Source organism: Cottoperca gobio, chromosome 6 (genome assembly GCF_900634415.1).
Source record: "Cottoperca gobio chromosome 6, fCotGob3.1, whole genome shotgun sequence".
In the NCBI taxonomy this organism is placed as follows: domain Eukaryota; kingdom Metazoa; phylum Chordata; class Actinopteri; order Perciformes; family Bovichtidae; genus Cottoperca; species Cottoperca gobio.
The window spans coordinates 5,218,350-5,232,675 of NC_041360.1; the positions used below are offsets into that span (position 1 = coordinate 5,218,350).

At 40.1% G+C, this 14,326-nt stretch overlaps 1 protein-coding gene across 2 annotated transcripts in view; it reads right to left on the reverse strand.

Annotated features, from left to right (window-relative positions):
- necab2 (N-terminal EF-hand calcium binding protein 2) overlaps nucleotides 1–14,326 on the reverse strand; it is a 121,232-nt gene that overhangs the window by 8,547 nt on the left and 98,359 nt on the right. For both annotated transcript variants that reach the window (XM_029433911.1, XM_029433910.1), the window contains one exon: nucleotides 6,520–6,632. In XM_029433911.1, coding sequence (XP_029289771.1) covers nucleotides 6,520–6,632 — 113 coding nt within the window. The remainder of the gene's footprint in view (nucleotides 1–6,519; nucleotides 6,633–14,326) is intronic.

Here is a 14,326-nt window from a genome sequence, read left to right on the forward strand (position 1 = left end):
AGAGTGGATAATTGAGGAGGGAAGGTGGTGTGGAAAGTGACGGGTGAGCAAGTGAGAGTTATGACAGAATAGTTAGTGGATCAGGGAGTGAGGAGGTGGTGGGAGAAAGAGATGCAGTAGATGGATGGTGTCAGTGATGGAGGAGGGATACGATAGATTAGACATAACAGAAGAGAAAATGTGGAACAAGGAGTCAAAGAGAAGAGGATGGTGAGGTGGTAGTGATAGAAAGAGGAGGGAACATACGGACACAGACATATTATAGAAATGAAAAAGAAACACAATAATAGTTTGGATTTCAGGGAAAGAAAGATGGTGAATTGTTTCCTCATCTTGCACAATGTCGATGGCTAAGCACTAAGCACAAAACACAATGATGAGGGCTGGAAGGGTGTATCACATCTATAAAAATAAAACCTGCAATAAAACAACGGAACAATGTGTGACCAGGTCAGTGCGGGGGGCGGGGTCAGCTGCAATGACTAGGATCCATATTGCCTCAATAAGAACATTAAAGTATTAAAGTATGTCTTCTGCTGGAAATAATCCATAGGGGGTCGTTGTCCATGCTTATTTGAAAATGTCACTCAGTTTTCACAGCATCTGCTGTCTTCTGCTCCACGCCTCCCTACCATAGTCACATCTTTGTATTGTTTAGGGGGGACAGGGGGTCTTTAAGCTGGTCAACAGTATATCCTAGTGGTTTACATCACCTGAAGATTAATTTGAGATGTAGCACTGTGTGTCAAATTGTTGTCATCATAAATATGAAATACACATTGTGCTTTGGTGAGGACTCCATTACAAAAAGTGTGTCAGGGTTTAGGACATAATGATGGAAGTATATGATGACCATTCTCATGCTCAATTGTGTTGTTGCAGCACTTTTGGGTTGATGCCATTTGTTACACAGCTTTTACTGCAAGATCTTACCATTTTTGACCACTTGAGAATTTCCCTCCAAAACACATATTACAGACACCACAACGACAGAAACTCGTGCATATTCTGTTCTTGAAATTGCTCAGAAACCCCCTTATTGTCAATAAACCTATGAAGGCCATACTTCCCCTGAATGTCCCTCGCCTGTAGTTTGTTGTTGTAAAGCTTCATGAGGCTGTGATTATCCAAGAGATCACAACAGCACAACATCCTTCTATACAGTGAGGTAACACTGTAAAACATGGTCTCACTACATGAAATGGATACTATGGGGACTAACATCATCACACATCAATATAACTGTGCTCGTAGAATCTTTACTTTCCAGTCATATCCAACTTATGCAATTCCAAGACTGTTGGACCCCAGTATGCAGAAACCATTTTTAGAATAGGTGAAAATAAGATTTATACTGCATGCAAAAAAACTGCATGATTTGTGCCCTGAACTGCACGTGATCATAAAGTGGGCATTCATGAGGGGAGAGGTGCGGGGTCCCTGTGCTCCTGGCGGGGTGTAAGAGGTTAACTGGAACCCCCGTTATGTTGGGACAATCTTGACACATTGAGAGAGTGTGTTATCTTTTTGAAATGTCCTTCGTTCACATTACAGTCATTGAATTCATTCTTAATATACAATATACTTAATATCTTTAAACCACCAGTCTGTGCTGCTGATTTCACTGCTTGTACCTTATTCTCCCCCTGGCATCAACATGGCACTACTGAAACCAGGATTGGGGTCTGGTGATATTCTGTTATTTAGTTTTGTTGATGGAGACCACTGCACAGTAGATTATCATTGTTTAAAATATAGTACATTATAGTTATGTAACATTTAGCGTCAAACATTAGAAAAATGTTCTGTGTGATGAAGTCTTCACACGAGTCTAAACATTTGATACAAGATGAACTCCTTTAGCTCTATGATTCATTGTAAGACAATGTCTCGAGTTACAAAGTCTGTTTGACAGAACGGCTGATTTAGTGCCAGTAAAAAGTGAATAGCAACACACTCGCAGTGCGATCCCATTTTCATCTGACTCAAATCCATTATTTGCCCTGTTTGCTATATATATATATATATATATATATATATATATATATATATATATATATATATATATATATATATATATATATATATATATGTGAGAGGAGTGGAGCAGCTGGTTGTGCTGATGCACATCAGGAGGAGTGCTGCAATTTTGGCTCGTTTCGGCATAAAATTACACTTGATTAATGCCTGCTCAGGGTACCTCTTATCACACACACAATTTTCATACTGCAAGCGCAGAATTATTTGAAATGACACAAAAATACCTATTTTTGAAATGTTAAATCGGTTACAAGTTTAAATGCCTGTAGTGTTTCTACACAGCAGCAATCTGAGCTCCAAGTAATATTTTCCGTCTTGTCAACAGGATTATGGAGTTTAGTCCAAACTATTACTTGCACTATTTGCAGTAGTGGCACTACTGTAGTGTATTGCATTATAGTGCGTTAATGCGAATAAGTGAATGCAACATTTTAATCACTTAATAAGATTATAAACAACAATCTTAAATAACTTCATTACTGAGCGAAAGGAATTTCTGTGTTTCCAGGAATGAAAATTCAACATAAAAGGAACATTGTTTAGCTGGATATCAATATTTGTGCTTTGCAACTCCAGATCGGACCGTCCTACCGGCCCAATACAGTTGTGTTCATGTACTGATCAATTTTGAGATTATACATACGACATATTGTATGTTCATATATCAATCTACTAAAAAAAGTATTTATTTAGTTTTTATGGCTGTTGGCAGTATTTTTGGATTTATGGAATGATACAGAGAGATATCCAAAATCCCCTCTGTGAAATCCTTTGACTCTAATATGAAAACGAAATTAAACAAAAATGTTGAAAATGGCTTTGTCTAATCGAAATGTATGCAAATGAGCACATATTTAATAAGAGAATGCCTCATTTGCATATTTACCACTTCACAATTACCCAGTTAGAAGGGATGAGAGCTCCACGAGCTGTTCCAGCAGTGGATCACACACATTCTCACACCTTGCTAATATAAAAGTGCTAATGTTACAAATGATGAAGTTATTTCTGCCCAGTAATATCTGAGCTTTCATTCCTGTGTAGCTTTCTTTAAACAGTAGATACAGTCACCCCAAAATGACTCTTTATTGTCAGAACCGTATCCCTTCTGTCCAATAACATTTGGAAAGTCTAGAGGAGCCGTGTGTTTAAATCATTTCATCCCATTAATAAAACTCTAGTTACTGCAAAAAGTCAACATTTTATTTTGAGAGTTGAAATGATTTTTAAATCATTTTACAATGTATTTGTTTGTTAATGTATTTTTATTCAGGATTTTTCTTTAATCATATTTTAATGTATTTTTTTAATCTATTATTGAGCACTTTGGGGCTCCCTAATATACAACTAATTCATGATGACTGAAATGTAAAATGCTCTGTTCAGTGCCTCTGGACATGATTATGACTAATGTATAATATTAATACTTTGCCATTTCTTGCATTTCCTGCAATCTGAGGACTGGATTTGATCCACTGGTGCGAGCAGTTCTTCCCTGAACCTGAAGAGGGCACCGGGGGGACAGGCTGCTGCTCTCTGCTACCCATGAACATGGCTTCAAAAGAAGTAACTTGAGTTGTGTGAAATCGGCTGGAGGCTATGATGAAGTATTTGTGCATGTAATCCCACACTCACCCGTAAAGATAATGAGCAGCAGGCAGAGACAATATAAACTGTATATATTACACTTAGTATGTGCAAGATTAAATGAGCAAATGAGGAGAGAGAAAAGGAAAGATACGCATTGACACAAGAGAGAAAGAACGAGACGGCACACAGGAGAGAAACATCTATTCAAGGGTAATGAGCAGGCTTCCTCCACCTCATGCATTATTTACTTCAGCTACCTATGGGCTGCCACCACAGCTACTGAACTAAGAGAGTAACACATGTACATACAAGCCAGTGAAAAAGCTAATGCTGAAAACAAAGAGCATCGACAGAATAACGGCAGTGTTTCATCTGAAGGCCACTTCCACCTGTGTGTGCTATTTATCAACCGCAGCCGAATCACTAAATACTGTTCCTCCCCCTGGAGCCGAGTGTGTGTGACAGAGTGTGTGACTTCTTGAAGTTGAAAAGCCTGGTGTTTAAAGAAATTGATACCGATGGTAAAAAGCCAGCAGAGTGCACCCGAAAGCAGACTCTCACTGGAGATATCCAGGAGCACTATCAAGCCAATTACGCATGGCAGATCCGCCGGCTACATTTTGTGCAGCCAGTATCAGACTGTTGTAAAATAACAGAATAGGCTTGACAGGGCGCTGCTGGATAACTCCCGTTAGAGACTGCAGCAGGGTGCGCAGTGCTGGCTGTGTATACTCTTATCTTGTGTGCACAAACTAATCTAAACGTAGGAACAACTAAATTAAATAAAATTAAATTGATGAAGATAATTATATCTCTTGCACTCAAATTAGTAAATTGTGGCCTCTAAATATATATTTCTCTCTACGGCCACTCAGCCGCACAAAAGGTTTTATCACATAGAGCTCCAAAGGTCGGGAGGAGCAATTTGAAGTTTCATACCGAGGTTCACTACGGGTCTTTGTGTGTGACCAACCAACATTATAGTCTGAGGCACGACAGCACTTCATAACCAAAAAGGTAAACAGCTAGCTCTGACTCTTACATCTGTTCTACTTTCTTCCATGCAGATGGGTTTAGGACATTATTTGCTCTCTCCCCACAGACAACATCTTATTACAAGACAGCTCTGTTACATTGTGGGGTCCCAAAATGTGCTGAATAAAATTGGAATGAGGTCGGTGCAAACATTAAAAAAATATGGTTTTATTATTTTGCTGCTTTTACATTTTTCACTCTTTACGTTAGATACTCTGAACACTTTCTCATCATCTAATGGCTCTTTCCCAATCTGAAATCCATTGCAGGTTTCCACCCCACTCCAATATTTAGTAGAAGCATATTTGGCAGCAGTTACAGACTTGAGTTTATGTGGATGAAGAGAGCTCAAACTGTCACGTTGCATTGGGGTTGTGAGTGAACAGAACTGGACTGGAATGAGGTCTTGGCCCCTCCACGACATTAATGTTGTTTTGTACTCATTCCTGTGTAGATTTGCTCGTTTTCAGGATTTTAGAGTGCTGCAAAGAAAGATCTTTACAGCATGCTGCTGCCCCCTGCGGCAGGCTTCAGAGTGTGGAGGGAGTGTTTCTGCCATGTGATGTTGGGATTACACCAACAGTAGGATTTCCAAAAAGCTGTTTGGTTTGACCAGAGGCTCCAGCCCAGATATCGTATGAGAGCCTGAAGTCACAACTGGTAGAGCACCCGGCCAGCAGTTCTACAATATGCTCATATCTCACCCGTCACCCGTTGCGCCCTTCAGAGTTTTAGATTACGTTCTTGTAAATCTACCGGCAGGCAGACATGAAACAACTGTTCCATATCCTTTTATTTTTTATGACTGGCCTAATTGTTCTTACAGGCACATTCACTGGCTTCTTTTGTGTCCACCACATCAGACGTGCTTAGTTCCATAAATGTCTCCGGAGTTTCTGTTCCTTTGTCTTCATGGTGTAAAGTAGTTTTAGACAGTATGTCAGCCTAAATACACCTGTATCTGCAGCACGGTCAGTTTCCTGTCTTATCTCGATACCACACAAATCATTAACATCCAACTTATTATGCAACTTCTAATTGGCTGCACCAGTGAGGACTGAGATGTGTCACAGTTAGGGGCAGTTTGACATTAAAGAGTATTTTTCTATTAAACAGTTTTCCAAAAACCAAAATCACATCAACTATGTTGTAAAACAATGAAATATGAAAACGTTTTGTATTATTATTTGTATTTTTTGTCTTGAATGACTCGAAAGTATTGAATATCATGCGAATGCATTCTGTGCCTTATACCCGTTTCTGCCCCTCTTGCAGACGCTCTATCCCAACGTACAGACTGCAGTAACTGCTGAGAGAAACTTTAATACAAGTAGAAGAAATGCAGCAGAGCCAGAACCTTGAAGTCTTGCTAAGGGCATATGCAGAATATGACTCTGGACCATGCATACAGCATATTGAGTCTGGGATTTGGAGAAAGCTCTCTGGATATTAGACTGTTTCAAAGCACCCTGAGGCTCCGAGTGGGAGGCACAGGAGTTTTATAATATGCACAGTATGTGTATATCAGACTATATTACAGGTGCAATATGATACGCATTGGGTATGCGGAATGATATTAGTATTTCCCTGATCCGAACCACCTGGGAGTTCAGCCGGCGTTTTCAGCTTTTGGTAAGATAATGATGAAATACCCACTCAAACCTTCACTGGAAAAGTTGTTTTGTGTGTCTGCATGAACACTAAACAATACTGCCACAATCCACGGCCAGAGGAGGGAATATGTTAGGTACCACAAATATAAAGTGAGACAACAGTGAGGTCCTGACACTGAAAATGGAGCAGAATAAATATTTAAAATGATTAAGTGTATGTTGATGCTGTAGTGAGACTTACTGAAAGCAGTCTCTCTGAGTGGAGACATTCTTCAGGTACTGCTTCAGAGCCTCGCAAAAGTCGCCGAGCTTCTTCTGGGAAACCACCATCTCCTGACGAATCAACAGCAAGGACTGCAGAGGAAGAGAGAGAGAGAGAGAGAGAGAGAGAGAGAGAGAGAGAGAGAGAGAGAGAGAGAGAGAGAGAGAGAGAGAGAGAGAGAGAGAGAGAGAGAGAGAGAGAGAGAGAGAGAGACAGATGGGAGGTCAATTTTGTGCTTACATTTTTATATTAGTGTACAGCCATTGTGTTTGTTACAAGCAGACAGATATACATATGCTTGTATACAGATATATAATCATATAGAAGGTTCAATGAAGCTTTACTTGACTTTTTGTTTGTCGCTATTGGCTGATATTACTCCTTTTTAAGAGTCTTTAATAAATGTGTCTGTCACAGTGAACGTTGGTGACGTAGTACAACATCCACAGAGGGTGGAGGTAGGGGAAGATGGATGGATGGGATCAAGAACACAGGACTTTAGGATGTTAGCTTGCTGCCATTAGCATTTAGCTATTCGCTACAGTGTTTTAGTTGCATGTGAAGATTACTTTCTGTTGTCAAGGTACCACAGCAGCTTTATGATAGCATTGGTTACCAGAAACTTTGTGATACAACTGCAATTCCTTTATTCATCTGTGGCGTAAGTGTTATGCATCCCCTACAGCTACTAGCAATCTGTCTGAGGCTGAATTGCAAAGGAAGGGCACGCGGGAGTGTTCTCCCACAGTCCCTGTCTCCTGCAGGTAAAAAATATTCATAATTTCACACAGCCTATAGGATTGTTTGGATGTACTGGGTCCCCAGCAATCTATGACGCATAAAATGTAACTATAACATTTCTAGTGACCTTTATGTGTTTGTGTGTGGGAGAGAGATTCATTTTTGCAACATTTATTTGTCTATCTTAACTTTCTGTACAGGAGCTAGAAGTGGTTGAAGTTGTGCTGTACAATTAGAGCATGGACAATCATTTGCAATTATTTGTACAAAATCCCACTTATACGAAGAAGAACCAAAGAAGTGCTGTTGCACTGGTTTTGATCTGATAAGATTAGCTGCTCTCTTCAGCTTTTTATGTGCCTTTGTTACTGTAGCTCGATACAGTACAATTAAAAATTAATCCACTATGACCTAGATAACTCCAGCAGTGTCTCACTGAGACTTCACAACACACATTCACACACACTCACATACACACTAAAATATCACATGTACACGCATGCTTATTCACACACGCGATGTATAAAATAATCCTTAAATAATCTTATTCTGTTTCTAAAAGCCAATCCCTTAATGCAATTGACTTTTAACTGTTAGAATTGATTTTCTTGTTACAGCTACTTTCTCTTATCCTGTCATGTCTTCTTCTTCACTGATAGTGATTTGCAACATTATCCGTAATGACATGACAATCCTAGAGAGGCCTCCAGCAGTGTAAAGTAATTAAGCAAAATACCATTGGAGTAAAACATTTTTTTTTTAATTTGTAAAAATGCCAATACAAGTGTGCATTTTAAAACTAGAGACCATCTTGCGATGGGATTACACAACTATAAAGCTAAATTGGGCCAGGGAAGTAAAGTGGGCCCCTTCCCCACTTCTTACTCCCCTACTTCTTGCACCCTGGCTCAGACCACACCCATCTTCAACCTCGCCATCATTATGATCTCAACTTCACACCTGTACCTGACTCAGTGCCAGCCACTTTCACTGCTGGTAATGAGTCAGCTGATCAGAAACTGAAGAGGAATTTGTTTCGCAGTATTGAAACTAAAACAGTTAAAGCATGATCAAATGTTGTCTTAAGCCTGGAACTTGAAGATTTGTGGGGTCTTGATGAAGTGAGTCTTATTAGTTGTCAGTTGAAAGGCCATCCAGAGTTTTGTTTTCAATTCTTAAGACTAGATTAGACAAATAGCTAGGTGTCATCTGCGTAACGATGGTAGAGGACACCACTTTGAAGTTACTTAACTTACTCAACTTGACTCGCTCTTTTTTGGTTTTCCATTCTGAAAAGTTGTGGATAGTACCTTGTACTTTTTTAAGTATCACCTCTGCCGAGGTTCCAAGTGAGCTGAGCCGATACTAAAGGTTCAAACACTGTAGATTACAATCGTCAATAGCAATTGCATAAAAAATAAATGAAATCAACCCAGATAAAAAAGTAAAACAACGATGTACACTGTGCCTTAAAATGTACGAAGTGCAGACGCTCCTGTTTGGTTGCAAACAACATCATTCACAGTGTGTCCTGTTGTCATGGCAGTTTCAAGAGGCGTTGTTTAATAGCATTATACCCTGAATATTTATTTAGTATTTAGCCACTTGTTTTGCGATTTGTCAAAACTACTAAGTGATAGATTTGTCTTGGTCTTATCTTCCTCTGCCATTTCTACCTCACACTAATACTTTCCCCCACTCTACTCCTCCCTGTGCATCTCTCCGTCTTCATTCTGGGTCTCCTGTAGAATACAAATTTGATTAAATCCTATTTATCTGTATGGAAATCACTGCTCTCTCTCTCTCTCTGGTTACCTTGACATGACAGTAACTGCAGACACAGGAAGTGTTGTTACTATTATCGGGACATATATTACATATGAAATGATGCAGCTGTTGTGTAACTAGAACAAAGCTGTTGTAAAACATTCTAATAAGTGAGCTCTCTATATTTAGCAGATATTAGCAGCGGCTCTTTGAGCTCGTACACATGCAGGCCCCACGTATTCAACAAATCTGCATCCACTTGTACGTAAATGTGCCTAAGTCTGTTTTATTGGCATGTAATGACTGTTTATCTCTCGACATCAGTGTTTATCGGCTGCCATTATCTTCAATTTGTTGCATTACTGCAACATTAAACTGCAAGAATGAACACCTGGTTGTTCGTCCGTAAAGATACATGTTGTATGTGTGTATGTGATTTATGAGGGAAAGAATGCATGGGCCTGAAGCCCCCATAAAAGTGATAGAACCTGACAGGCTTATAAATGCTGCACTGACTACCTTAAGACATGAACACACGCAATACACACAGACATTCTACCAACTCAATTAGAAACACTACATTGCCCAGCAGCCTTTGTTAATCTAATCACTACCACTCCATTAACCATCCTGGCTCCCTGACCGAATCAGTACGATTACATCTGCTCCCCTCTGACACTGTGGCCCCGCAGGTGATAAATCATGAGCCTCTAACTGTGTTTGCACCGCACAGCTAACCTCAGTTTTAATGGTCAGCATCAAAGGTACATCCATGAAGACAACAGGCCACATGACCTTTTCATACATCCCAGTCCTTTTTCACACTGCAGTTCAGAAACTGGCAGTAACAGTCGGGGCAAACAACATCATTAACATCTTTGTCTTGAGACAATTTAGCAGCTGAAAAAGAAACCCAGACTAATCAAATGAAAAAGCTAACTGAGTGATCAAATTACAAAGACAGTGCTAATCTAATCAATCAGAAGCATAGATATTGCTATGACAAGGTTTTCATGTATAGGAATAGTTTGTAATTTTGGGAAATAAACTTATTTGCTTTTTTGCCAAGACTTAGACGAGGAGATTGACATCACTCTCATGTGTGTATGTTAAATAAGAACATGGAGACAGGAGAAATGATCTTAGCTTTGCATAAAGACTGGAAACGAGGAGCCTGACATCTTGTCGTCACCGCAACATATGAAGTAAAAAGGCAGTACACAATAATTAAATAGAATAAAAACTAATATAAGTACCAAGAGGTTGATAGAAAATAAAGTGAGTATTGCACATGGCAGTGATAACTGCACAGCAGTGGTGGAATAGTCTGTTCTTGGTGTGGTGGTCTACCTCTCTATCTGTCCATGTTTTCATGTTACGCTCTGCAGAGAGCTGCTTGTTGGGCCAAACTCCGCCGAAGAGCGTTAACTTTCTCCAAACGCACTCGTCCTGTCAGCTCGTGCAGTTCGGCATGTTTCGTGCAGTAATGACGCTCGAGATTATTTCATTTAATCATTTTGCTAGTGGATTTTTTTTGCGTGTGTTTTACAAATTACCTCGAGGGCCGGATCAAATGGTCTCGCGGGCCGTATACGGCCCGGAAACTGGAGGTTCTCCACCCCTGCTTTAGAGGTACTGGTAGGTGGATTGTGTTACCTTAGGACAGAGCCAGGATAGACGTTTCCTGGCTTCCAGTGTATATGCTCAATTAAACCATCTGCTGGCTAAAATAAATGTACCGTCTCCTGGTTAACTAGGCTGAGATCAAATGTCAAACTCATCTGTTAAGTACACTTGGTCAGAAATTATACTTTTAAAAATGTAATCAGTTGATTTTGGTAAGTGTTCAGGTAAAGTACACATTCAGGGCCCTAGCCAGGATTAAATTCAGAGATCCTGGCTATATTCTTCCAGCAGCTCCACCCAGCCAGATACATTTTTGGTCAGCCACCAAATAAAAATGGTCTCTAGCATTTTCCTTCTTTTTTTTGTAACATATGCATTAAAAGTCTGATTCAAGTCCAATGCCACACCTATAGCTCTGGGGTTTGGTGGGGGAAACAATGTAATCACAATTATTACATATAGATTGAAAGCAACAATGTGTAATTATAGATTAAATAGATACAGGCAAGACATGTGGAGTTACAGAGGTGGGCACAGCTTTAAAATATAGAGAAGTGAATTAAAAGTTTTTAAATATGCACAGACTCGTGTCAGAAGTCTGCAGCTCATCACTTTATATTCTTTATGAACTGCCTTGAGCTTTCAATATATACGTGACATAATAGAAGTGCTCTGTCAGCATCTGTTCAGGACGTGTGAATGTGTGTTGTCCGCAGGAACATATATCATGGTGCTTCTTCTTGCATTTATAGAGCCAGAAAATGATTGCATGCAGAGTGTGTCTGTGTTTATTGGACACTATTGACTCTACAAGTCTGTTTGATTGGACAAATGGCTGACTTTCACCATGTCATAAAGATTAGTGGAGCCTTGTTCATAGGCTTGTATAAATATTATTGATTCCTGTTTTTTCCTGGACTCCTTGAGCATTCTTCCTCCCTGTTTTTTCTATCTTGAAAATTAAATATTTTGCTGTTGATGACAACTAGAGATGAGTCCTGTTAACATTTTCACATCAGGATTCTGACTTCACAAAAAATCAGCATTGAACAATATCATCAAAAGCTCTTATTTACACTGACAATATTGGAGAAAAGTTGTGCAGCTTTAAACCAAAAGTTCAAATAGGAAGACTGCTGTCAGCGTATTGAGTCATCACACTCAACTATTACCCAATGATTTCACTAGGTTCTGTGCACATGCTTTCGTATCATCCAGTGGTCATAGCAAGAATATCTAAACCTCTCCCCTGTTTTGTCTCTATCAGCTGTGATTGCAGTCTATGCCGCTTTGCATCTTCGCCGCTCCTCAAACCCACCAGTGTCAATCTGTGGCTCCCTAGCGGTATCTCTGATTGGCTGCTATTTATAGAGCTCTATCCCTATACATGTCACAGACATATGACACAGTCAACACCAAATGTTTTCAAAAAATGAACTACATCTTAACATGAGCTGGCGGCTAGCAGCTAACGTTGCTAACAGCCAAAGTGCAAACAATGGCAATAGTGCTGACAGAGGGGGAACCGGAGGCTGGCCGTTACGACTCTGTGACAACGTTGTGTCGGGTTGGCGTTATCAGCCATAACCGTCGTATGAGCGCAGTGCAGAGCGGCAACTATTAGCTAGCCACACAGAGGACGCACATGCACTAACATGCACACGCAGCTATTCTAAGCAAATCACAAAGAAGCTTGGAATACAACACACACAGATGGCGGGCGACTTCATTCTCTGCTCAGGGTGCCATTACTACACTATAGTAGTACATAGCAAATAGTTGTTTGCTGCTTTATTAATGCTCTGAATATCGATTTCAGAACCATCAATGTCTCTTTCCGGATTGAACTAAAATGACAATTAAGTGTTGGAGCACAGCAGGCAGCGATCTGCTAAAGACACATTTTGCTTTTTGTTTATTTGCTCATTAAAATCCACCATGTGTAAAATAAATGTGTGTGTAGCATCCTTAAAATGACGGTGATAGTTTCTATGCCAGTGAACAATTGTGAATGTGTCTGTGTGTCTCACGCAGAGTAATTATTAATACATCCTCTGGGGGGCAGCAAAGTCAGAAATCTCACGCTCAGTGGGACGGCCACACAAAAACTTGAAGTACGATGGTAAGGACATATACCGGCAAATGTAAGGGAGCTGCAAGTATGTCAAATGTAAATAATTTAACAACTTATGTCCTCTTCACTCATCACATCTGTATGCAAACCCCAGAGTGAGGCTTTGCACTGACTACTGTATAAAATATGCAGAGATCCTCACCATCTGTCAAGGACACATACTGTACTATATGTGGTAAACGTGCGTGTGAGTTCAGCCTGCTGTAGTGTGCTATGTTACCCTACGGAGTATGAAAATGGGAGTAACAAAAAGCCGCGTGAGTATGTGCTGTAGAGGAAAGGGGGGTAGTGGGATAAGTCTAGTGTTACCATGGGAACTGGGAAATACCACATTAAGGTCTTCTTCGCACACCTTCTCTCATTCTCGACCCCTCATCTCTCTACACACTTCCTCATTCTGTCTTTCCTCGGGCCTTGCTTACTCACTTCTCTCCGTTGCCCCAGTTCTTGTGTTTGACATCTCAAGGCTCTGCAGCTCTCTGCCGCCTTCTCGCTTCTTCCTTTTCTCCTACAATCTCACTGTCCCTATATTTCCCCTCTCTTATTTCCTCCCCTTTACATCTCTTCTCTCCAACTCATAGGGTTCCTCCTCCTTCACCATCCCTGTATCTCTTCCCTATACTCACCCCTCCTCCCTCTTTTCCTCTCTCCTGCTCCCTCTCCTTCTTTTTCAATGCTCAAGGAATCTCAAAACCTAAATTATTCCAGAAAAAGAAAAAAGAACCCCTTCATTAATTCAGGGAGAATTTGCACATTTCTCCTTGGGCTGCAATAATAGATGGATGACTACAGTATGGTTTACAGTGCCGCGACCGCAGCAGTGGGAGAAGGAGAACACATAGGTTACAATAAGCAGCACACTTACAGTACAACAGTGGTTGTCTTCCTTTTTGGCCTGTAGCACCATGTCAAACTATGTAGTTCTTTGCTTTTAGGATATTTTACTTGATTACTAATATAACTAGTGGACTACTACTAGGTTGTCTCAAAGTAGTAACTATGTAACACGAAATGAGTATGATTTAGATGTTGTTTAATTGCAAGACAATCCATGAGGTACATGTCTTTTTCACTGAGTCGGTACAGAACATGGCTCATTGTGTTGTCTAATGATGTGAGATTTAAAAAAACAAATGTCATGTTATCTGGTAGTCCAAATATAAAATAAATTCTGGTATAACAAGTTGAGTAACTGGGCAGTGAAAGCCTTAATCTTTATTGTCTTTGTCACTTGGGGTCATAACTACAAAAGCACCAGAAAAATCCCAAGTTTGACGTATTGTGGTGAAGTTGCTGAGCCAAACGTTTTAGTTACCATTTGGCTGAACACATGGAGCAACAACAGGATGAGTGTGTGTCAAACTCACAAATCAAAGTCCAATATTCACTCTTGTTTTAACTCTGGTTTGGTCTCCCCCAAATCTAAAGGGAAGAATCTTGCTCTTTATCTGCTAAAAGCTGAACCTATGTTCACCAGTTAAATCCCTAATGTTGCTGTTGCAGTGCACAGTGAGTTGA